Source organism: Dendropsophus ebraccatus, chromosome 1 (genome assembly GCF_027789765.1).
Source record: "Dendropsophus ebraccatus isolate aDenEbr1 chromosome 1, aDenEbr1.pat, whole genome shotgun sequence".
Taxonomy (NCBI): domain Eukaryota; kingdom Metazoa; phylum Chordata; class Amphibia; order Anura; family Hylidae; genus Dendropsophus; species Dendropsophus ebraccatus.
The window spans coordinates 195345726-195373008 of record NC_091454.1 but is presented as its reverse complement, the minus strand read 5'-3'; the positions used below and the strand labels follow the sequence as shown (position 1 = coordinate 195373008).

At 41.9% G+C, this 27283-nt stretch overlaps 1 protein-coding gene across 1 annotated transcript in view; it reads right to left on the bottom strand.

The window, feature by feature from the left end:
• The window catches only part of PROM2 (prominin 2), a 50362-nt gene extending 29848 nt beyond the window's left edge, over positions 1 to 20514 (bottom strand). Inside the window, exons 1-5 of the mRNA XM_069943279.1 lie at positions 19893 to 20514; positions 16270 to 16319; positions 14238 to 14428; positions 8439 to 8559; positions 970 to 1033 (exon numbers count right to left, since the gene is read on the bottom strand). Of these exons, the coding sequence (XP_069799380.1) occupies positions 970 to 1033; positions 8439 to 8559; positions 14238 to 14428; positions 16270 to 16319; positions 19893 to 20127 (661 nt within the window). The 5' untranslated portion in view covers positions 20128 to 20514. The remainder of the gene's footprint in view (positions 1 to 969; positions 1034 to 8438; positions 8560 to 14237; positions 14429 to 16269; positions 16320 to 19892) is intronic.
• Positions 20515 to 27283: the final 6769 nt, after the last annotated feature.

Sequence of the window (27283 nt, the reverse complement as noted above, 5' to 3'; positions counted from 1 at the left end):
GCGTTTACACATACAGGATCTGCAGATTTGATGGCCTAGAATTGATTTGCTTTGAATCTGCAGCTTCAAATCTGCGCCATCAAAGCAGATTTGATGGCACAGATTTGAAGTTGCAGATTCAATGCAAAGTAACTCTGGGCCATCAAATCTGCTGCGGATCTGGTGCAGATCTGCTGCAGATTCAAATCTGCTCCATCAAATCTGCTGCACCCTTAGGGTGCCTTCACACACACCGGATCTGCAGCAGATTTGATGGTGCAGATTTGATGCTGTGTTCAGTTATTTAGATCAAATCAGCTGCGGATCTGCTGCGGATCCGCAGCAGAAAATCCGTTGTGATGAGGTGTGTGAAGCTACTCTAAGGGTAGCTTCACATTTACAGCATTGCAGTGGATTTTCTGCTGCGGAACCGCAGCAAATCCAAAGCGGATCCACAGCAGATTTGACTAAATGAATAAACACAGCATCAAATCTGCTGCGGATCCGCAGATATTACAGTGCGGATTTGATGGTGTGTTCAATCATTTAGTCAAATCTGCTGCGGATCTGCTGCAGATCCGCAGCAGAAGATCCACTGCGATACGGAACGTGTCCATGCATGTTTGTAGATATAAATTCATTTTGGATATCGGGACACTTAATAATAAATATTTTATTTGTATAGTGCCGATTCCGCAGCACTTTACATACAGTACTTTGTCAGTTTTGGTTTTTAGTGGTATTGGTGTCTACTAGAGATGAGCGCATGATCGTTCGGCATTTGAATACCGGTGGCTGAAAAAGTTGGATGCAGCCCTAGGAAGTCTGGGAAAACATGAATACAACCATAGGCATCCAACTTCTTCAGCCATCGGTATTCAAATGCTGAAGGATCGGACTCATCTCTAGTGTCTACTTGTTGGTGTGTGTAGGTCAGTACCCAAGAGATAAATTGTTACATGTCTTTTCCAGCCACAGTTTTATACTTACTGTTCAAATCCTCAAGAACTCTTGCTTTCGGGATTGAATATTCTGACACCAGCTGATCAATGGCCTAAAGTAAAGAAGAACATTTGCAGGATATTAATTTATTGTTCTGACATTTAGGCCTTTTATTATCCTGACTAGGGATGGTCTGAACAGAGTTCGTACGGAGTTCGTACGAACCCGAACCATCCGCAATGATTACCGCTGTCTGCCTGCTCCGTGTAGCGGGCGGATCCAGCGGGAAGAACGCCTGGAAAACTGGGATACAGCCATAGCCATAGGCTGTATCCCAGTTTTCCAGGCGGTCCTCCCGCTGTATCCGCCCGCTGCACGGAACGGGCAGACAGCGGTAATCCGATGTCGAGCGTTCGGGTTCAGCCGAACCCGAACCTCGGCGGGTTCGGACCATCCCTAATCCTGACCACCGATCCTCCCCCCATCGTGGTGAACGACTTTAGACAACAGGGTTATATTCCTAAAAAATATACTAATTTCCTTCTTTTTCTGACGGCGGAAACGTGTCCAAGTAACGGTGCCCTGAGGTTGCCAGGCAGGTCTCATACACTGTACAGGAACGTCTGGGCCTGGTAATTAGAGCTGTCATTGCCATTTAGAAGGTTGTGTGGGTGAAGCAAACCTACTAACACAAAAACCTCCAACCAACATCTAATGTGCCACAATGTTGTTTCATGGTCCTAAATAGAATAGATTTTTGCTTCATTGTGGGAAGGTAATAATACACACTGTGTCAGACACTAAAGAGAAGCCCATGAGATCTACCTACTTAGCATTTCAGCGGAGAGATTATTCTTAGTAATCTTTATTTAGTGCTTGAGACTTTTTAGAAGTAGAAAGCAATAAAAATAGTAGACTTTAGGGTAAGGGGGAGAGGATCTTCATGTTAGCTCATAGGGTTATTCTCCTATAATCTTTAGTGAACCATTGGGTAAATTAGTTCTTTACTAGTGTTTAGCCGAGATGCCGAAATGTTCAGGTTTGGCAACGTTCTCCGAACCCTAACACTTGGGCTGCTGAAGTTGGATGCCACCCTATGGAGTCCTGGAAGACATGGATACAGCTATAGCTATTCTTTACAGGTTTCAGTTAAAGGGGTTATCCAGTGCTACAAAAACATGGCCACTTTTCCCCCTACTGTTGTCTCCAGTTCAGGTGCAGTTTGCAATTAACCCTTTGAGGACCAGGCCCAAAATGACCCAGTGGACCGCGCAAATTTTGATCTTAGTGTTTCCGTTTTTCCCTCCTCCCCTCCTAAGAGCTCTAGCACTCTCAGTTTTTTATCTACAGGCCATGTAAGGGCTTATTTGTTACAGGAATAGTTGTACTTTGTAATGGCGTCATTCATTTTCCCATAACATGTATGATGGAATCCCAAATATATTATTTATGAAGATATAAATTGATGAAATCGCAAAAAAGAATGCAATATGGTAACGTTTGGGGGGTTCCTGTGTCTACGTTATGCACTATATGGTAACAGCGACATGATACAATTATTCTATAGGTCAGTCTGAACACAACCATATGCAGGTTACACAGATTCTCTAATGTTATATATTTTTTTTAAATGAAATCCTTTTTTTGGCAATTAATTATAAATAAAATGGGACTATTGTGACGCTTATAACGGTTTTATTTTTTCACCTACGGGGCTGTATGGGGTGTCATTTTTTCCGCCATGATCTCTAGTTTTTATTAATACCATATTTGTGAAGATCGGACGTTTTGATCACTTTTTATTAATTTTTTTATATATATAATGTAACATAAAATCGGTAATCTGCGCACTTTTTCCCCTCTTTTCGTGTACGCCGTTTACCGGTCACAATGACGCTTGTTATATTTTAATAGATCGGACAATTACGCACGCTACGGTATATTATATGTTTATCTATTTATTTATTTTTATATGTTTTATTTATATAATGGGAAAGGGGGGTGATTTCAACTTTTATTGGGGGAGGGGTTTTGGGGTAGTGTATTAGTGTTTTTAACTTTTTTTTTTTTACACATTTGAAGTCCCTTTGGGGGACTTGTACATAGATTAGTTTGATTTTTACACTGATGAATGCTATGCCATAGGCACAGCATTGATCAGTGTTATCGGCGCTCTGCTCATTGAGCCTGCCTGTGCAGGCTTAGAGTAGCAGATCGCCGATCGGACCGCATGGAGGCAGGTGAGAGACCTCCTGCAGTCTGTTATACCGATCGGGACCCCCGCAGTCACACTGCGGGGGTCCCGATCGGTAAGTGACAGGGGTCTCCCCCTGTCACTTACACTTAAACGCCGCGGTCGCGCCGTGATCGCGGCGTTTAAGGGGTTAATGACACGCGGCAGCGCGATCGCTGCAGCGTGTCATTGCCGGTGAGGTCCCGGCTGCTCACTGCAGCCGGCCCCCACCTCCTATGAAGCGCGCTCCGCTCCGGAGCGCGCTTCATAGCGGGAATAACACCCGTGACGTAAGGTTACGTCATGGGTCGTCTGGGGACAGACTTCCATGACGTAACCCTACGTCCAGGGTCGTCTAGGGGTTAAGCTCTATTTACTTCAATGGAACTGAGTTTCAAAACCCCACCCAAACTGGAGACAACAGTAGGGGAAAAGTGGCCATGTTTTTGTAGCGCTGGATAACCCCTTTAAGGTACCTTGGACCCTAGGAAGACTATTCAGAATGTCTCCTACCCTAAACAACCTCAATCAGGTTCAACATAGTAGCTGTCGGATAGAATTGTTCTCTAATGAAGGTAGTCTATCCATTTCTTCTATTGGGACATATGGGTGTCATAGAGTATGGTCCATTGCCTGGGACCCTACTCTACCAGACAAAATGACTCCCATTCTGGTGAACTAGAGCTGTCCTTATATTATATGGACAGCTATTCATCTAAATGACTACCATGTGGCACCATATTTCTCCACTGGCAATATACTCATTGGTAAATCTCATATGGTCTTGACCAGTGCTATAAGTTATAGTTAACCTCGCCAAAAGACCACCACTGCCTTTCCAGGCTAAGTCCCCCATACATTATGCATAGGGGTTATTTTCTTTGAGAAGACCACCCCTATAGATGACCACTTCCAAGACAATTTTGATTGGTCTTCTCAAAGAGTTTATAGTATATATATACCCTTGTCCATATGTCCTTTTTCCAAAACTCTATGCAATGGAATGGAGAGCTGCTTTAGGAATGAAATCAAGCTATTAAGCTAGGTCATTGTACATGGATTGAGGACTAGTAGTGATAAATGGTAACTGACAATAACTCCCACGAGTAACACCCAAGTAATAATGGTTTTTACAAGGACGCATATGGTTCTAAGAGGAGCCTCGCAATGGCTGCACTGCCACATAAGATTTAAGGTTTGCCACTTAGGTCTACTGGTCAAACTGGCAATGGTTTCCATAACAGACCATCGAAGCCCCATAGATGAGGCAAGTTATGGTTCCTTGTAAAGATGAGCGAACCTCGAGCACACTTGAGTTTGTCCAATGTCTAAGGGTGGGTTCACACTACAGATTCCGCGTGGTTATTTTCTGGCCCACAGACACCATTCTATAGGCGGGCTGATTCCACTATCCACTGAAAGAATTGACATGCATTGAAAGGTGTCTATGGCACGGGCAGAGACGCATGCCACCGTGCGCCGGGATGAGCAACGGAATCCGCCGGAACTTAGCCGCAGTGTGAACCCACGGAACCCACTTATCCACACGGATTCCACAGTGTGAACCTACCCGAACTCTCCACATTTGATTACCGGTGGCTGAAAAAGTCGGATGCAGCCCTATGGAGTGCTAGAAAACATGGATACAGCCATAGGCCATAGGTGGTACCCATGTTTTCCAGGACTCTTTAAGGCTGTTTCCAACTTTGGTGAAAGGGATCGGCCAAACCCGAGTGTGCTCAAGGTTTCTACTAAGCAATAGTGGGAAAACATTACTAGTCTCCTACTGGGACCTATTGGAACTCAATACTAATTCAGGTGCGACTGCTGCCTCTGCACTACCTAGCTACTTCCGTGCCCTGTAGGTATTGTTGTATGTTACCTCCCCTACAATCTGTTATTATTGACGGTTACTTGTTACATTTGGATCTTTTCAACCAGCAGATAATGAAGGGTGTGACGAGTATGATGTAATACTGCTGACAATGGGACTGGTGCTGCCATGCATAATATCTGATAGAAAGTCCCCATGTCTTCCTAGTCTCATGAGGTTAATCTGTAAATGTATAAAAGGTTGTGTCCATGACCATCTGCTATTGTTCAGTGCTAGGCTGTTATTCCCGGATAGATTTGTCATAATTATAGTATTATCTCTCCATTCCTTTATAGACATCAGAAACCATATCCCAGCGTTTAAGGGACAATGACCTCAATTTATCAGTGTACAGAAAGAGGTTTAGTCAAAGTGGAGGCATATGCTGCTATATAAAAGCTATATTCAAGCATACCAACATGGAAGCCAACATAATCCTGCCTTTAAAGCTTTTTCTAACTAGTTTATTGTTTCGGAGTAATGTAACATAGAGAAAAATCTCATGCCCAGTAAATAAATAAGCTTCAACTGTGTACTCCTGTTAAAGGTGAAAAAAATCAAATTAAGTACTTCAAATTCAAGTACTTATCAGCTGCTGTATGTTCTGTTCTCTGCTGCCACCTCTGTCCGTGTCAGAGCAGAAGCAAATTCCCATAGAAAACCTCTCTTGCGCTAGACAATTCCTGACACAGACAGAGGTGGCAGCAGAGAGCACTGTGTCAGACTGGAAAGAATACACCACTTCCTGCAGGACATACAACAGCTGATAAGTACTGGAAGACTTGAGATTTTTAAATAGAAATTATTTACAAATCTGAAAAAACAAAACATTTTTTCAAATCAACTGGAGTGCCCCTTCAAATTGATGATGTACCATATCAATGTGTGACCAATCATTGGTCTGGTCATGTGCCATACAGTACATTGGATACGTAGCCCCTTTGGGCTGATTAACCTCAGAAGCTTGGAGAGGCATCTAATAAAAAATATCTGCTTAATAAAAGCGTCTCTCAGTTGTAATTAGTTACAATTTGTGGGTAAACCTGGCAATAAATGTAAAATTTCTCTGCAGTGCCTCTAAAGGGTAAACAAAGCATTACAAATTTTTAACAGATTAGAGTCAGATACTGAAACATGTTTTTTCTTCCATTCATTATTATGGGGGTTACCATTATGCCTGAGCTGGTTTTTACAGTATTTATAGATATGCTGTACAGCAAGCCTTATGGATATAGGCAAAATAGACTGGAGCTGAGCCTATTCCTTTGTAAAGGAGAGTTTTCTAGGCATGCTCTTTGATCTGTGCAGAGGTAATTCCACAGCAAGGAGGAGTTATGAGCTCTATATATCATATATTATTATAAGAAGCTGTTTAATCTATCTACTGATGTCTTCTTTCACAGTTTTTTTTTTTGTATGTGATGATAAGGAGGGCACTGCTGGTGATTTATAGAACAGGAAGTGTTAATGGGAAGCTTATTAATGGGCCTATTGGTCAAAATAAAAACTATTTTTTTTTTTATAAAAAATAATATACAATAGTAAAATGATAAACTAGAATAAACATTTTTTTCAAAAATACATGAAAACTTTGATTTAAGCAGTTGGTAATTTTTTGATTCCACATTCCCTTTCAAAGGGTTGTCCTTGTAATGTATGCTCATGCTGGGTCATCCAGAGGCTTCTCTCTCCTCTGGCTAACTTATGAGGGGCCTGAATGGGAGCCCTTCCTCTTAATTCCCCAATAGGGTTATTAAAACAGGTTTTCTAAAGCAGATAATCCCAAATAAAGGGGTTATACTGGATTAGAAGAAAAACAAAAAAACATAACTGCCTTCTCCCTGGAACAGCACCATTCTTGTCTTCAGTTTGTATGTAAAACTACAGCTTAGTTCTATTGACGTTAATGGAGCTGAGTTGTAATACCACACACCACCTGAGAACAGGTGTGGAGCCGCTTTAGGAAAAGCAAACACCAACTAATATATTTTTAACCCTGGACAATCCCTTTAATAATATTTGAATAGATTCCAGATTTTATAAACTTTCACCCATATGGTGACTATTATATCTACCAATGATTATGTCATCAGTTTTAAGACTCTCTGCTGGCTCCTTGGACAACTACACCCTCAAAGTCACGCTCAACCCGCGGTTTCCCTTCAAGGAGAGTGAGCACTGTAGACTGTAGGGATGGAAGGGTCATATAGATTACATAGCTGAGGCCTATGGTGAAGCCTCAGGATGGATGTGGTCTGCTGTACATATACTGTGACCCCCGTCATACTGTAACGCAGCTCTGACCTCCTTCTCTTTCTTCTTTCCCTTTTATCCACATAGTCCCTGCTTTGATTTCTTACCTTTTTCCCACGAGATTCCAGCTGTCTTACCCTATTATCAGCAGAGCGTATGAGGCTCCTTCTCAGACGTGGAGCTATGTCCCCTACTTACACCAGCTCTTATCCTCGCTGATATTTAATGTTCTTCAAACTTGATTTCCATTAAATAAATATAGCCGGCAATTTTTATTTTTTTTTAAGATTAAAAAAAGATGCTGCTGATGACTTACAATCTAGTGTGAAGACTTTGTTTCCTTGCAACATTAATTATACACTGGAGCAGATACTGGCATCCAGAAATACACGTCAGTCAGCCGAGTCTTTTCTAATCCTCTCCTTCTGATCTCATCAGAGAGAAGCAGATAACGTTACGGGCTGAAGGCCTCACGAGTGCAGACCCTTCTAGAGTTATGAATTAACACACACATGAGAGGGATCGTGGCGGAGTCAGAGTGTATAAAGCTCATCTTAATGGAAAATAATGTCCTCCTTTAATGCTGGAGCATTATGGTTAAAGGGATTATAATCCCTTTAAAAAAAATAATCACAAATAATCTGGGTCTCGAGTGGAAAAAAATAGAATTCATCTCAGAGTCACAAGGTGAAACGGCTACAACCGCACAGTAAGCTGGGGCTATGTGACAACTCATTTTGGATGGTTCTTAGTCTTGTACGTGACTATGACCCAATTAGGATGTGTTCCTTCCCCCATCCATAGGAAAAAAAAAACCTGAAAGTGCCTGGTCTCACTATATACTCCCTCCGTTGTACACACGATAAAAACCTATTCTAAAGACTTTTTTAAAAATCAAGGAAGTGACATCACCATGTTATCCAGGAAGTGACATCACCATGTTATCCGGGAAGTGACATCACCATGTTATCCAGGAAGTGAAGCCTTGATGCAGTAGTAAGTGCAGAGAAAAAAGCACTTTATAAGCATTTCCCGTAATAAGTGTATATTGGGGATTTGTATAACTTTAAGGTTGCAATACAATACTTTAATAAAAATTTTCACCGGACTTCTACTTTAAATAACCTTTAAAAATACAGATTTGTCTGTTTCCTGTACCTGTGGAATACTGCTTATAGAAGATCGAAAGCTCTGCAAGGTCCTGGTCAGGTCCTTCACACCAGCACCAACCTCTTGATGTGTCTTCTGGTTCAGGTAGAAAGTACAGACTATTCCAGCACTGGTATAGAATAAAAGGGAGAACGTTTCACTTATTATTACAGTGTGCCATCAACCAGTATCAACCATTAAAAATAGCGGCCCTCATGTATAAATGCAAGTGTGAAGCTGGCCATATACGTTAAGCGATGATGACCAAACCTGCTAATTTACACCGGACTGGCTAATCGTCTAACGTGTATGGGGGTCCCCTAATGGAAGATATTGGAAAATAAAGGATATCAACATGTCTGATATATTTTGTTAAGCCACAAGAGTTGTCTGACAGTGGCTTATTTCTCCGCCTCTATTTACAAAAGATGTAAGCGTGCATCAGGAGCAATGAGTTTAGTGTTGCAGCTGTTCCAGTCAGGTTAATGGGGCCAGCATTCCAAAGGATTTATTGGGTGGTACCCACCTAGTGTGAAGTATTACTGAGTGTTGCAATACCAGACCAACCCACGAATGTCACCCTTGACGTGCAGTAAATACAGTAGCTTGAACAAGTGATTACACTCAGTAAGATGCAGTGCATTATGCATTATGCAAAAAAAAAAGAAAAAAAGTATAAATAATAATAAAGCAACCCATACTCACCACTCCTGTTCCCCTGCCGCTGCTATGTCCTTATCGCTTCTTCCTTCTTTCTGATGTTGTCTTGTCAATAACTTGTCAGCCAATCACTGGCCGCAGTGATGTCCCACCTCCGTCAGTGATTTGCTGAATGGGCACATGCTGAGACAACACATCATCAGGAAGAAGGAGGTAGAGCTAAGGACCAAGGAGCATTGGCATGGCTGCTGCAATTAGTTTATATACTTGGGAGTTAGGTTGCACTTTTCGCGGACCAAACAGTTGCCCCATTGCCTGGTGTTATAAATGGAGACCACATTGGTAGCTGCTTTGCTAGTCACATGACATAATACTAAGAGTATAAGTCATGTGAGACCATCCATGTGCATACACAGTACTGCTAGATAACATAGCGCACCTAGATGCCTCGACTAATGTAATTACTCTTCTTTGTATATTGCTACATGAGAACGTTCCGGTTCAATTGTTCCATGTGAAACTCAATAGGCATTGTTGTTTAGATTTACAGGACATGAGAAGAGATGTATATCATGTGTCAGGAACAGCTGCTGTCCATATGCATCATTTGCTCTATACACGACTCGTCTTTGATCTTTGGCACTGGGACAATGTTGTTGTTTTTGTGGAAACATAGAATAGTGTCATCAAAGACTATAGGTGCAGCTCATTAATATATTATGATGTGAAGAAGAAGCCGTGAAGCACTGGATACAGATCCGTAAAAAGGGACCAGACTGAATGCTGGGCATACATGTTAGCCATCTATTCCCATGCAGAAAAGTAGAAACTCTCCGGCAATCTAGATACCACCCCAAATGAACGTCCATCTGTTTCTTCATCTTCATGTTAAAATCCACAAAAGAAAAGGTAAAAAAAGGGCTGTTATACACATCTTTCCTAGAGATGAGCAAACCTGGAGTCCATCCGAACCCAAACTTTTGGCATTTGATTAGCAGTGGCTGCTGAAGTTGGATAAAGCCCTAAGGCTATGTGGAAAACATGGATATAGTCATTGGCTGTATCCATGTTTTCCAGACAACCTTAGAGCTTTATCCAACTTCAGCAGCCACCGCTAATCAAATGCCGATCGTTCGGGTTTGGATCGACTGGAACCCGAACCCGGTTCGCTCATCTCTAATCTTTCCCAATGCCCCATTATACATGCTTAGGGCCCTATTACATGGGACGATTATAGTGCGAAAAATCGTTAAATCGTTCGAATTTAAACGATAATCAATCTGTGTAATTGCAGGCAAGGATCGAAAAATCGTTCGTATGTTGATCGTTGATTTAGATCTGAACCGAAAATTATCGTTAATCGTTCTTTAATCGTTCGCTGTAATTCCACATTCGTTCGCTCAAGTTCCGCATTTTTTTCACTAATCGTTCAGTGTAATTGCACATTGCCCATTGTTTTGCAGGGATCAGAAGGAATAAACAATCATAGTAACGATCGTAACTAATGATTATCGTTCTGTGTAATATGGTGAACGATTTCAGGTTAACGATAAACAATCTTGTTTGCAATCATGTATAGTTAGGGTCCTTTTACACAGAAACATTATCTGACAGATTATCTGCCAAAGATTTGAAGCCAGAAACAGACTATAAACAGACATCAGGTCATAAAGGAAAGCCTGAGATTTCTCCTCTTTTCATATCCATTCCTGGCTTTGGCTTCAAATCTTTGGCAGATAATCTTTCTGTGTAAATGGGCCCTTAGTTGTTAATCGTTAAAAATCGCTCCGTGTAATAGGACCCTTACTCTTATTAGACAGCCCGAGCGCTCTAATAAATGAGTGTCTCAGGTGTATGGGGAGGCTCATGTGTATGGAGAGGCTCATGTGTATGGGGAGGCTTATGTGTATGGGGAGGCTCAGGCTTAGAGTATAGGTTAATGTCATAAGACAAGGTCTTGTACCCCATGAAGACAGACCATGTGGCTGACATAGAGAGACGGTTGTAAGTCCAGGTTGGTCCCATTCTTACCGGTAAAAAAAAACTGCAAAACTCTTCTACTTTAGAAATAACATTGTCAGCATATAAAGGGATGGGGGATTTATCTAAGGGTGCCTTTACACAGAGAGATTTATCTGACAAATCTTTGAAGCCAAAGCCAGGATGGATTTGAAAAGAGGAAAAATCTCAGTCTTTCCTTTATGACCTGTTCTCTGGTTATAGTCTGTTCCTGGCTTTGGCTTTAAAAATCTGTCAGATAAATCTCTCTGTGTAAAAGGCACCCTTAGGGTCATGAAAAGCAGGTGGATCTAAACACCTGGGGAGGGGGCAAAACTAGATGCCATAATGGGAGGCTCCTTTCCGTCTTTGCAATGGAGCTCTTATTCTTCTACCGTACTATTGTGTGTATGGCCAGCTATAATCAGATGAGAAGGGGTTTGTGCCACAAGTCTAACAAAGTACTATGTCAGGTGTCCTGGTGTTCTGTAAAATAGGTGAATGGTCACCGCTATACTAAGCACTGTCAGCATTATTGGGGGATTCCATTGGTCGGACTATGAGCGGTCTCACGTAGATGTTCTATCGAATTGAATATTTATTATAGAAAAACACCAATGACTCCGGCCCCTGCTGCTATTTCAGCCACTGAATCACCTTCATGTGACAATGGAGACTGATCGCTCCCACAATATGACATTTCTCTTTAACTCCTGCAATGCTGGAACGCCACCAGGATAAGGATGCTTAAACTACCCACCATCCGGAGAGGCTGCATGTTCTTTTGTGTTTCAGGTGCATTAACAAGCTCTCCGCTAGGCTCCCAGGCTCTTTAGAGGTAAAATGAAATGACGGCAGCACTGAAATGGGGTCAAGTGACAGTGAAATGACAGTCCTGCCTGCCACACTCACTTCATCAGATCCTTTATGTGGGGATAATTAAAAGTGAATGCTCTCTCTCTCCTCGGCTTGCTATACAAGTCCTGTACATTATTATTCTGCTACTAGAAGCCGGCAGGTTGAGGCTGACACCTGCCGTGTACGGTCACAAATAATTCTCATTGCTGCCTTTAACTTTTCCATGTGTTGCGAAATAAAGAATAATGGTTTCTCATCTGTATATAATAATTATATTGAAAGTCACCCTCAGAGTTGATTGGACATATACAAGGGCAGGGCTCATTAACACCATGGGGGACCCAAGTAGTCACAACCTTGTAAGGGGGGTATTCTACAACTGCACTTTGTTTGTGAAGAGATAAACCCTTTGCTCCTCATAGAGAGCACAGGTGTGCCGAACGTTTCTGTTTACAGGGAGGACAGGAGAGATAACTGATGGCCAAATGATCATTCGGCCATCAGTTGTTGAAGGTGTATGGCCGCCTTTAGTGGTGAGCGAATGAGAATGACCCCTGTGGGTGGTAGAACTATGTAAGCTGAATCCTGCAGGTGACACCAGATGGGATACGCCTTGTGGGTATCCTGCCTTAGGGTCTGTTTACACTTAGTAAACCAGACGGAATTCTGCGAGAATCCCCCGACATGGACTCCGCTCGGAATTCCACCTGCCCCAGTGTGTCATTGCTATGCCTACCACATCTCCGCTCAAAGAATTGACAAGTCAATTCTTCGAGTGGAGACTGGAGGCGCATGAGGCACTGCATTGACACACTGGGGCAGGTGGAATTCTGAGCGGAATCCGCTGCGGGGGCAAAAGCCATCATGCAAGCCACCAGTGTCATGTTCCCACCTGAAAGAGACTGTGACGTTTGCTTCACTGTTCCGCAGTTAAATAGACTCTGCCAGCAAGCATGAGGGAAACCTCCAAGCTGTCAGCCTCTTCAAGAGACATTTAAACCAACTAATTCAACCATAGTACCCATCTAAAGCTCTGATCATGTGCTATGCAATCTACTAGAAGCATAGTCTAAGAAGTTAGGGTGCCCATACACTTTATACTGAACCACTGGTTTGGCTGACAGTATAAGGTATATGGGGGACTCCTGACTCCCAACTGGCAAATAATGTTGGTCAAGAAAAGGGAAATTTCACAGCCCGACCCTTTTGTTCTCGGAGAGATAAGCCCTCTTTACATGACTTTCATACAGTATGTATGGAGAGGACGGGAGAGATAACTGACAGCAGAATGATCTTTTGGCGAGCAGGTGTATAGGCATCTATAGTTCTTACTATGTATAGTGACATCCAGCATCAATACTGTAATCCTTATTCCCATGTGTTTACAATCTAAGGCCGTACTAATAATGATGTAATTGTTATGCCACGGAGTCCATGTAACCATGCCATTGGGTACATGTAACTTACTGAGAGTCCCTATGGCTAGTCTGAAGACAGAGGACAGCTGGTAAAATATATTTTGCATCCAGCATGGATTATTGGATTTTCAACCCAAAGCTGAATTGGAATAAATGTAATAATTCCAGGCAGATCCAATAAATGATGGTTATTCTAGGTGACAATATATACAAACAGCCGAGTCATATAGATGGGGCAAGAAGGGACATGCAGCTATTTTCTTATGGATTTCATGTGACATTTGCTGCATGGTGACTGTAAGGAGCATCTACAGATGTAGCAGAGCTGAATATATATATATATATATATATATATATATATATATATATATATGTACTTCCAGCCATACTAAAACACACATTGTGATGTCATGATATTGGGCATTCTTAAAGGGAACTTGTCATGTTGAACATGTTGCAGGCAATCAATGGTGATCAGCAGCACCGCCCACTTGACTACTAAGCCCCGAATGAGCAGAGATTCATAAGAATAAAGGACAAGTTATCCTGGAAACTTCCCAACAAAACTATATATCAATTGTTTCTGTCTATAATATGATGCCTACACCCTGGACTACATCTTTACTGTGATAGGTTCCTCTTTAGTCAGTCTGATTATCATTCTATGGGGGAGATTTATCAAACATGGTGCAAAGTAGAATTGGCTCAGTTGCCCCTAGCAACCAATCAGATTCCACCTTTCATTCCTCACAGATTCTCTGGAAAATGAGAGGTGGAATCTGATTGGTTGCTAGGGGCAACTGAGCCAATTCTACTTTGCACCATGTTTGATACATCTCCCCCAACGTAGAATTGTCCATGAAATATAACTTACAACAAGATACAGAATGTGCACAGGAGGAGTGTGAATATAGGGGTCGGCTGGCAGACGCCTCCTTCACATGGCAGCATCCTTCGTCCCCGATACTGGAATACGCAGAACGTTATCCCGAACGCCAGCATGAAAATTAGAAAAATTATGGTAATCACGGCACAGGTGACATAACCTGCTTCATACTTCACAACCTGCAACGAGACATGTTTAACAAGTCAACATATGGGTGATACTGACAGAGTGCTACCACATCTTACTACTTTGGATAAGAAGAGTGTTGAGCAACTTCTAAGATCCTGTAAAGTTATTGATCAGCTCCTGTGGGCATACTGTGACTCCTAATCTGTGCCCGTCTCTGTTTTCTTAGTCTTGGCCACGCTGCCTGATCCCTGCCACTACACCCAGTAGCTATGAGAGAACTTACTGAACACTTGGGTTCTTCCAAACCTAAATGCTCAGTATTTGACACCTGCTGGCTGGAGAAGTTGGATGCAGTTCTTGGGATGCGTGCTGCATCCAACTTCTTCAGCCACCAGGAGTCAAATACTGAGCGTTCGGGTTCGGATGAGTTCACTAATCACTACTCTTAAGATGACAATACACCAAAACCTGTCAATATTGGCAAGACCAGTCAATCATCTGTTATGCATGGGGCCTCACTGTTCTCTTTAGGGCCAGTTCACACGGATCAAAACTGGCGGAATTCCGCAGTGGAACTCTCCGCTGTGGAATCCCACCTGCCTCCGTGTCATACTGGCTGTCTATGTGAGGTTTTCACTCCTCTCTTTGGTTGGCTGGTGGATTTCCACGGCGGAGAGTTCCACTGCGGAATTCTGCCAGTTTTACTCCGTGTGAACTGGCCTTTAGGTAGCAATTATGGAAAGCATCAGACAGACTTTTTTTTTTTAACACAGCCTATCCTTTTTTCTTATAGATATAAGCTGTCACCACAGGAGTTTGGTATTGACTCCCTGACCCCCATGCACACTTGGCTGAGCTGGGGCATGTGAATGAGGGTCACTATATCTATCAATGAAAAAAATCATTTGGAGTTACCTAAAAGTGTATGGCTTGCTTTACAATAAACACCTATACACTGTTAAAGGGGTTATCCAGCGAAAATCTTTTTCTTTCAAATCAAATGGTTTCAGAAAGTTATATAGATTTGTAATTTAATTTGATTTAAAAATCTCAAGGCTTCCCATACTTATTAGCTGCTGTATGTTCTGCAGGAAGTGGTGTATTTTTTCCAGTCTGACACAGTGATCTCTGCTGCCACCTCTGTCCATGTCAGGAACTGTCCAGAGCAGCAGCAAATCCCCATAGAAAACCTCTTCTGCTCTGCAGAGTTCCTGACACAGACAGAGGTGGCAGCAGAGAGCACTGTGCCAGACTGTAAAGAATACACCACTTCCTGCAGGACATACAGCAGCTTATATCAGCACAGTGTGAATGTATTACAGACATCATTCAACAATGCTTTGAGAAATGATGAAGGCAAGAATGGACCCTCATTGGACCTTCTTTATTGGTAGAGGTAAAAATGGAGTCAATCTATTACTACTCCAGTGCACAATTAGGGTTTGGGTAAATACTATTGGTGCCCAGAATGTACCAAATCAGCGGTAGAGAGGGGGCGATGTGGTTGATAAATCTGGCATTATAAACTCACTACAGTGTTTGCTGTACAATTTGTGAACATTACAACCCGCAGGGGACATTTAGAAAAACGTAACTATTTTTTTTTAATCCAAACTTATTTTATTGAAAAGGTCAGTTAAACATGAACAATAAGCATTAAGGAACACGCAGGTCCTTGCTCAGAAATACAATCAGTTGGATATATAGAGTGACCTAATTTTTTTAAATTTTCTGCTATAACAACTTATGATACATGTACGTTAAAACGTAAATATTTTAAAACAACAACAACATAAACATAGAGCCAATCAGACAAAAAAAATCTTCCAAAAGTCCTCTAGTCAAAAAATAAGTACCATTTTTTATTTATTTATTTTCTTGCTTTACTCACCTCAGAAGTTTCTAAGCTTGAGGAGTTTCGGAAAAGTGATCGCAATATTTCTAAAATATGAAAAGCAAAAAATATAGCTGAAATACATACAGGAATATATTTTCTACAGCATTGCAATTACTTAAAGGGGTTATCCAGCGCTACAAAAGGTGTCTTGTCTCCAGTTCAGGTGAGGTTTGAAGTTAAAGTGATACTCCGGCGCTAATAAAAAACAAAACAACCAATCAATCATAAACATAGTTTTTACATTTACCATCCCTCCTGAGTCTGTCTCTGTTTAAATTTCCCGCTGTTTGCAGGTCCCTGAAGCTCCAGTTGGTGCCTTTATTTTTCTTTACTTCCTGGTTTGGGCTTTCCCATGATGCGCTTTGTCTCCAAATTCATACAGGTGTGGCTCACACGTGTAAGGTTATACAGTATAGTAAGATAACCCCATTTAGAGTCATTGTAACCTTATCTTAGGGCCCTATTCCACCGGACGTTTATCGTTCGCATAATCGTTAACGATTAACAATCTCAAACGACCGCTATTGCGAAAGACCTGAAATTGTTCACTCATTTCCATGGAACGATAATCGTTACTTATGATCGTATTTGCAATCGTTTTTTCTTCGCTACTTCTTCGCTATTGCGTTCATATCTACTGCGAACGACCGAACGATGTCTTATTCAATGCGAACGATTTGCAAACGTTTTGCGAACGAGCAACGATAAAAATAGGTCCAGGTCTTATAAAGCGAGCAACGATTTCTCGTTCGGTCGTTAATCGTTAACTGCATTTCAACCAAACGATTATCGTTTAGATTCGAACGAATTAACGATAATCTGAATGATAGTCTTGCGGTGGAATAGGGCCCTTACTTGCTGTATGTTCACACAAGGCAGATTTGCTGCACAAAATCCCTTCCATACATGTGAATAGGGTTGCGTCTGGAGCATGTGTATGGATTTCTGAAACTCCCAAAACTAAACATGTGATTAATCTCCTAGAGCGGCTGTGTGTTATTTTGGGGTCCTGACACTTACAATAGTCTATGGCTCCTTGATGTAGGACAGTGAGTGCTGCTGCACTGATATAACCTGATGGCACCGACAACCCTTATAAATATACTGATTTTTTTACACCTCTATGACCAGAACACACCTGACTTTATATAATTGACTTTATTCATCTATCCCGAGGCAAGACATTATAAAACACTATCTGCAGGGCTCCAGAGGTACACAAGACCTAAGGAGCTCACATCACTGGATACAGCAGCTTTTATTCTTTTTTTTTTTTTTGTAAAACTGCAATAAAAGATTTTTCAAGCATGTCTTATATGTCAGAGCAATGCACCCTGTAGAAGTATGTTCGCTCACGTATGAAGCCACGACCACACAATGAGGGAGATTTATCAAACATGGTGTAAAGTGAAACTGGCTCAGTTGCCCCTAGCAACCAATCAGATTCCACCTTTCATTCCTCACAGACTCTTTGGAAAATGAAAGATAAAAGGTAGAATCTGATTGGTTGCTAGGGGCAACTTAGCCAGTCTCACTTTACACCATGTTTGATAAATCTCCCCCTATGTCTTTTTTTACTGTTTGAGGGACCTTTTTTTAGGCAGCTGTCATTTGACAACCTCCAAAAAACACCGAAACAAAAACGGTCATCAAATGGCCAAAAAAAAGACGCTGTGTGGTCAAAGCCTTTGGCTATGTTTCCACGGTGTAAAAATAAGGGCAAATAACACCAGCCATTGTCAAACAACGGCCTTTAGGGTAAATTCACACGGCCGGGAGTCTCACGCACGAAATCCGCAGCTAATCCGCATTACACGTATTATTCTTATTATTATTAATACGTGTATTGCGGATTAGCTGTGGATTAGCTGCGGATTTCGTGCGTGAGACTCCCGGAGGATCCACCCGTGTGAATTTACCCTTATTATTGATCTTTGATAACGGATGTTGTTTGCCTATATTTTACCTTGTGGGAACATAGTCTATATGTGTATTCCACATTGACATGTAGATGGAATCTGACCGAAACATGTCCCATTGATTTCAATAGAAAATTCTTGCAATATGCTGTGTAATTGACATAAAAATTATATCAAACAATTTTACAATCTGCATCCAATTTCTGATTTAAAGGGTATTTCGATCTCAGCTAACAAACATATACTAGTAGGACTGGTCAAGTTGAATATTTTTGTATATACAATCATTTAGCAAACTTGCTTCCTTCTCATGATATGCTGCTCTTTCCCTTTCACCGTTGACAGCTCGTTGACCACCACTCTGCTCTAAAAGCAGTGGTCTGGCTAGAGTATATATAACTGAAATATACACATTTATATAAATTATACAGAATATACACGCATTGGGGGACATTTACTAAGGAGTCTAATGTGTGCGACTATTCCAATGTACAGTAGGTTGGTGTTTATTTTGTTGCAATCTATTGTGTGTGATTCATGGAAAAGTCAGATTGTTGTAGTAAACACCAATGCCGTTTTCAATGGGGTTTTCCAGGTTTAAAAAAAAATAATCAGCTTTTTTTCCAGGCACAACACCAATCCGATCTGTAAGCCGCAATACCAAACACGGCCAATGGACAAGACTATTTCTTTTTAATCCTGTAATATATTTTATTGTATTTATCTTCCTTATTCTATTTCATTAACTTTCCTCATAATCTTAGCTCATTGTATTCAATGTTCCTCAATATATACATTATTTTTTTTTTTTTTTTTAACAATCTATCTTCAGGGTTTTCCATTCTGTTGCAAGTGACTTGTCTTAAAAGGATTGTCCAGGTTTACAAAAACATAGCTGCTTTCTTCCAGAAACAGCACCACTCTTGTCCTCAGTTTGGGTATGAGTTTCGAAATGTTTAGTTCTATGAAAGTGAATGGAGCTTGATTGCAATACCACACACAACCTGGGGACAAGGGGCGGCGCTGTTTTTGTAAAAATAAAAGTAGCTGTGTGATTTCTAATCCTGGTTAAGCCCTTTAAAGTGTTCCTCTTCTATATTTCTCAAGGTAAGGACTGTATCTGTAAGCACTACATTCATCTCCCCAGTTCTAATTCTCCAGGTAAGCACCATATCCTGCTGAGCGCAACTCTTTTCAGTTAATATTGATCTCCCTAAATCTGTATTAAAGAGTTGACCGAACTATATAATGTCCATATTTCCTAACATGGGCTATGTTCACACATGGTATTCCCGTCAGTTTTTTATTGACCAAAACTAGTAGGTCTAGATTTTTTTACAGTTACACAGAACATGGTATTATTCTTCTCTATTATAACAAGTCACTACCCCAAATATCCTGCTTTAGGCATCCTACAAAATGCCCTTTAATTACATGAGGTACCAGGCTAATTACCAATGACCAAAGAAGAGCGCAACTCGAGAATGCTCAGATCCATCCAAATGATCGGCATTTGATTACCAGTGGCTGAAGAAGCTGGATGCAGCTGCATCCAGCTTCTTAAGCCACTAGTAATCAAATGCGAAACGCTCGGATTTGGATGGGCCCTCTTAGCAATGACCCGTGTTCCCATGTCCTCAATAAGAAGACCACCACGTGTCCATCTATAGTAACCAAACAAGTTTTGTGTTTTCCTACCTTCTGGGAAGGGGTTCGGCTGGACTGCGTTCAGAAACAGCTTTTGCATCCTATAGAGTGGGGCCATCCCCCCAGAATCTCGCCTTATCACAGAAATATTTTGACTTTCCAATGTGGTGAATTGTAGCTCTCCAGTGTCATTGAGCAGCTGACATCTCTGAGGAGCCACCAACCCCATAGTGAAGACCTGAAGACACACCAGCCAGCAGCCTATCCTAAAATCCAAGGAACCCATCTTCGATAAGCAGCCCTGTCACCAGACAAGTAGAAGTTTCATTCTTTAGACTACTTAAGTCTTCTTTTCCTGTATAGCATCTAGCTCTGGCGGCTGAGAAGAAGAGTACAGAATCAAACAGACACTCCTGGGACTCCTGTGAGTGTACATGCATGTGTTTCGATGAACCTGATGTACCTGTTTATTTGTGTTGGGACGAGCCCAGTATTCTGCAAGAGCATCCAAGGCACATCCTCCCGAGCTGAGTCACAAATACCTGGGAATGGACAGGTGAGGCTGATGGATTATCACCAGCCACAGGCAATAGTCCTTATACTTTCTGCATTCCTTGGTAAGGATCATTATGTGGTGGGACAAGCTGCGGTAGAGGAAGTATCTGATCCATGGATCGACGTGATCGGAGATATGCTGGTGGCTGGTCAACTCCAAGAAAATTATAGCTTACAAAGATCTTCTCAACTTCTTCAGTGCTGATGATCACATTCTAAGACGTCTTCCAGTAGGCCACCATTTTTCTATTTAGGCTCCTTTGTATATCCCCTACTGTTTTTCCATGCAATGAAGATCAAGAAAGGCAAACCCAAGGTTGGGTGTCCTGGAGACCTGGATGCGATAGACCTTTACCTTGGACTATTTTCTCAACTAGTAGAAAGACTTGCAGACACTCTGCGCAGTTCCTTTGTTTCCTAGTGATACCAGCAACACTTCATTGGACGTGTTCATTCACATGGAAAACACTTGAGTAATTTTACGGCTGAAGATGTTAGCTGATAGGGTTCACTGACGTAAGCCTGGTAAAGCAGTACACCTCTAAGGTTTCATTTAATAACGTATACCCAGCAGCCTGTGGCACCAAGCCCAGGTTTACACTTTCAGATTTGTCATCGTGACACCATGTAGATATTTATACTATCTGACGGACTTATTGATATCTTGTGAAGTCATGGTGCAGGGGGCACAGAGCCTTTCCCTACACAGTGGCATTGTAGCCTCATGAGAAATTACAGCATTGCTTTATAGGGGGCCTACATTTTCAGGATCAAAGGGGGCCCCAAAAGTGATGACATATGCTAGCGCCCACGCTATGGCATCTTTCAGCATAAAGGATTTTCTCATGTTTTCTTTCCAGGTGGTAATCCCTCCTTCTAGAGAGTTGACCGGCTTGGCCAGAGAGCCTTTTAGACGGGCCAAGATGTTGCTAGAAACTATCCTCCGGCCGAAGTGACAGCGTTCGGCAGAGGAGCAAGAAAACGCTCAATTTGGCTGATCGCTTTTTCGCGCGATGGTAAAATAAATTGCTATTGGCAATGTGGACGATAGCAAAGAGAAACTGAGAGCACAGATATGTATATATATATATATATGTATATATATTTATGTTGTCAGTTTCCAGATCACATAAGCAGTGCATACATACATTTGCGCTGCTGGGGGATCTGGCATCCCACTCTACGGCTCTCCCATCCTGATCTCCAGTCACCGCTATTTATGAGCAGGACAGGAGAGCAACATTGCTTGTGCGATCTGGAAACTGACAGTACAGATATATACATTTTCATGCTGCCAGTATCCATGGCTGAACGATTAATTGTACCATGTGAAGGCACTGCAAACGAGCACCGATCTTGCTGATTGGCATTTGTTTGTACCTGTGGATGGCTGAAGATTTGCATTTGTACAAGGACCCTTAACGGGATACTTTGGCAAAATCATTTTCTTTCAAATCAACTGGTTTCAGAAAGTGTTATAGATTTGTAATTTACTTCTACACTTCCCATACTTATCAGCTGCTGTATGTCCTGCAGAAAGTGGTGCTTTCTTTTCAGTCTGACACAGTGCTCTCTGCTGCCACCTCTGTCTGAGACAGGAAGTGTCCAGAGCAGGAGAGGTTTTCAATAAGGATTTGCTACTCCTCTGGACAGTTCCTGTCATGGACAGAGGTGGCAGCAGAGAGCACTGTGTTAGACTGTAAAGAAAGCACCACTTTCTACAGGACATACAGCAGCTGATAAGTACTAGAAGACTTAAGATTTTTAAATAGAAGTAATTTACAAATCTATATAACTTTCTGAAACCAGATGATTTGAAAGAAAAAGATTTTTGCCGTAGTAATCCTTTAAATCCTTTAATCATATTCTTGTCAAGAATTAACACTGACTTTAAGGGAAGGTTACCTCTAAAAGGTGGCATCAGAGTTTAAGTGTATAAAGTCCCCTATAGTCTGACGTGAATCCTAATACAGAGACAGTGACAGGTGATGAGATCAGCGCGGCCTGACACAATAGCAGGCAGGCGTTAAATGGATTGGAATTAGGAATTAATGAAGCAACTCATCCACATAACTTTTTGTGGGTGGTTTGAAAACTGGTTTGGCAAGAGACATGATCATATATTACAATATATATCTCTACATGTATACACGCACAGACACACCTATGTATACATTGTCATGTACAGACTCCAACATCCAATACTCCGCACTTAGCATGAAGACCCATAGTGCCATCACTGACGGTCCCGGACTGTGATTGGCTGAGCGGCCTGCCTGAAGCTGCAGCGCGCGGGACCTGGGGAGAAGCACAGAGGCAGAGGAGCCCTGCAACCTGGATAGGTATGTATTCCTCTTCGCATATCGTCAGCGTCGGCCGATTTCTCTCTTTATTACACGGAACGATAATCGGCCGCATAGGGCCGATTCGGCTGATTATCGTTCTGTGTAATAGTACCCTTACGTAACGGGAGACCTCAATACAAATTCTTTTTACAGCCCCCTTCAACTATGATGTACCATTTATAATACTGGTGTAGGGTCTGGATGTGGCTACTAACACCCCTTTGAGAAGTTTCGGCGGATTTCGTTGCTCGTACCCGCCCATGGCAGTGCGCATCTCCGCCAGCTCCTTAGACACCATTCTATGGCCGGGCCGATTTCTCCGTTTGACTTGTCAATTCTTTCGGCCGGCGGTGGAACCGGCCCGGCCATACAATGGTGTCTATGGCTCAGGCAGAGATACATGCCACCACGAGCGGGTACGAGCAACGGAATCCACCACAACTTCTTTGCGCTGATTCCGTTGTATTCACGTTGTAATTCCGTTGTATTCCGTGATTCCGTCGAAATCACAGCCGTTGTTGAAAAACCGCATTACCGGCCTGCCGAGGTTATTTTCTCTGACACCGGCCGTTCTGTGACCTGAAGATCATTCCGGATGGCACTGCAGTGAATTTCTGGTGAATTCGGATGCAGGCGCATACTCGTGCTCCTGTATTCCAATTCACCGCTGCACACAATGGAGAGTGCGGCCGGAGCCACACGCTCCATTATGTGAACCAACATGGCGTCTTGTGCGGCCGCTATTCAATAAATAGCAGCCACAGAAAACTGACATGTCGATTCTTTGGGCGGCCGGATGGAATTCCGGACGGAGCATATACTATGTGTATACTCTCCGGACAGGATTCCATTTATTCAATTACAATGTATGTTTTGTAAAAATCATGGCCGTTGTTGAAAATTGCTATAACGGCTGTGATTTATGCTAAACATACTTTGTGTGAACATAGCCTTATAGTTACTGTATACTTCCCATAGACCTGATTTTTGTAGTGATCTACTTTGTCTTTTGTGGACGAGTGCTGCCACCTAATGGATAATATTGTAACATACAGCAAACAAAAGGTCATCCAAGTTACCACAGGACTTCAACCATTGTAAGCAGAGAGCGTAACTCTGTGGAAACTAGTCATTGATTTCAATGTACCAACATGTCACTTGAAACAGTGACAATACAATAACTTCTCTATGGAAAACTAGAAAATGGTCCTGAATCTAGAAAAACAAGATGTAAATTATGCATTTACCACTACCAGTAAAATGTCAGGACACATGCTTTCATTCAATGTTTTTTTTTTTTTTTTATCTTTTACATTGTAGATTTATATTTATACTTACTATACCTATATTTTACTTATATAAGACATGCAAATTATTAAGGAACACATATAGAAATTAAAGGGTTCCTAAAATAATTTTTTTAAAACTCAAGACTTCCAGTACTAATCAGCTGCTGTATGTTTTGCAGGAAGTGGTATATTCTTTCAAGTCTGACACAGTGCTCTCTGCTGCCACCTCTCTATGTGTCGGGAACTATCCAGAGTAGTAGCAAATCCCCAAAGAAAACCTCTCCAGCTCTGGACAACTCCTGTCACAAATAGAGCAACATGTCAGGCTGGAAAGAATACATCCCTTCCTGCAGGACATACAGCAGCTGAAAAGTACTGGAAGACAAGATTATTTTAATAGAAGTAGTTTACAAATCTGGATAACTTTGTAGCACCAGTTGATTTAAAATTAATTTTCTTTCCTCTGGGGTACGCCTTTAAATATGATTTCTCTTCAGCTACAACTAAATTCCTTGATTTTGTAATTTTTTTTAGTCTTATACCCTGGGGGTTTATACATTAAATCTCCATGTTCATCTAAGTTATTGTCAGGCAATCAATGTGTGAGTAGTAGAGATGAGCGAACCTCGAGCATGCTCGAGTCCATCGGAACCTGATCGTTCGGCATTTGATTAGCGGTGGCTGCTGAAGTTGGATAAAGCTCTAAGGTTGTGTGGAAAACATGGATACAGCCAATGACTATATCCATGTTTTTTAGATAGCCTTAGAGCTTTATGCAACTTCAGCAGCCACCGCTAATTAAATGCCGAACGATCGGGTTCCGATGGACTCGAGAATGCTTAAGGTTCGCTCATCTCTAGTATCTTTATCTCATTTTGTGACATCTTAGCTCCCCTGAGGAAGCCCATAACACTGGTGGGTGAAATGCGTAGGGAGGTCAGGGAGAAAAAGGAGACAAGGGACAGGTTTCAGGGAGGGGAGCTTCCTTTTTAAGAATTATTAATACTTCTTAAGAAGGGCCATAATAGAGCATAGGGACAGAAAATCCCAACACGAGCGGGAGATAATGGCCGACTGCTGCAACAGCAATTAATAGTAGTTTTAGCCTTTTTTTACTTTGTATTTTGTATCCACTTCATTTGGTTTTTATTAGAGATGAACGAATCTCGAGCACACTCCAACCTGAACACTCAGTATTTGATTCCCGGTGGCTGAAGAAGTTGGATGCAGCCCTAAGGAGTCCTGGAAAACATAGATACACCCATAGGCCATACCACGCTAATACTAAAACATGTAGATAACCATGACCAGTAAAGAAATGGACAAACAAATGTGGACACTGTAATGTGATGGGAATCTATATTACAGATCAAATCACTCTATTAAATTACTCACAAATAGATAAAGTAAATGAAATGAAGGCACACGTGGAGAGCTTTATCACAGGTCTAATCCCTTCATTACATTACTCACCACTAGGCCCAGATGGGCCCGCTAATACCCTGATTTAGATTTCTTGTAGGTGCTGTCATTTTGTTTGTCACACTGCTAAACCACCATACACTGAGGTATAATGGAATTGCAAGGGGTAAAACAGGGTTTAAAAAAATTTACCCATTAGGGTTAAAACAGGCAGAAATTCCAAGCGGAACCCCCGCTGCAGACTTCCTCGGAATCCCACCTGCCTGAATATCTCAATGTTGCGCACCTCCGCTGTCCGACGTTCTCACGCAACACATTACATTTCGCTTGGATTTTCCACCTGTTTTACTCAGTGTAGCCAATAGGCTTTTACCGGGACAAGTTGAAAGTTTTGATGAAGGTCTTAAGGTGGCCATACATATTTGATAACTGGCCACGGAACAATCGTTCAGCCATCAATTAAATCAATATCGCCGCCGCCTCTCCAGCCCGTGCACAGGAACTTACAGTATGGCTGAGTGTTCCTGTGTTCTCTTAAGCCACAGCAAGAGATCTCTAGCTGCGGCTTATCTTTCTCTGAAAAAAGGGGTCGGCCCTAATTTTTTTATCACGGCCAACCCCTATTACCTTTTGGATATGGGATGGACCCTTGCTTCCCCTTGAAACAACTCCAACAACAATAAACACAGACTATGAAATGAAGGCACAAAACACACTAGTTGGCCACAGCTTTATTTAAATGACAGGAGTAAAACAATCACAGGAGTCAGGTGAAGTGCGAGGTCACTGGGATTCATGGATACTAAGAGATCCCCACCTCTCTGACATACAGCACCTGAACAGACAGCAATAAAAGGGTTCGGGGAGCAGAATTCTGGCTTGCCATTCTAGCAGAGCCAGTCTACTTTCAGGGTACCAAATACCCTCCTGAAGATCCTAATTTCTGTGCTTAACACTGCTCCTGCCACTAAATGATGTTACCATTATGACATCTTTAAGGCTGGCCACATCCAAGGCTCAGCCTGTTCACCACAATGAGTTAAAATGAGTCCACCATAACTTGCCTGCAACTTACACCTGCCTCCTAAAGTGCCAAACCAAATTTGTGACAGTTAATAATAAAGAGTCATCCTCCACCACTCAGGAAAGGAAAACCCCCTGTGGAGGAAACCACTAAGGAACCATGGCTGAAGGTTTGCCTTTCTCTTGAGCTTAGAGGGTTAATGCCAAACTGTAACTGATCAAATGAAAATGATCATTTGTACCATGCACAAACGGATAACCCTTACAAAAGTAAATCAGTTATAAAGATTAAAAAATGGGAAGGGCAGGAGGGAAATGTTTTTCTCCAGATCTTCTGTGAGCGAGAAGAAAGGAGAGACAAGACAGGACGTTATATCTATTCCTAAAATGCACCCTCCTCATAGCAATACACTAGGCATATACTCATGTGTCTTAAAGCAGAACTGCCTATGCTTGAGTATTCACCATTATACAGACAAGATGGCGGGGGCTATAGGTTCCCCCCTCCCAAAGTCATGCTCCCCTTTCCTTGGGGCTCCAAGAGAGTCTCTATACCTACACAATGTTTCTCAGTACTTTGCCGCACTAGATGCAGTGACTGCTCCGTTATAGATGCTTTGCCTTGTTGTATAGTCTTCATACCACAAATTAGTAAGATATATTATTAAGGGGTATAACAATTAATAAAAGAAACTTTTCTCCACTCGCTCCCCCACTTGCTTTTGTAGGAAAAGCAAATTTTGTTAGATTTCGGACGTGTCAGAATGTTAGGAAACAATAAATTGTTGTGTCTTGGGGATGAAGGTGC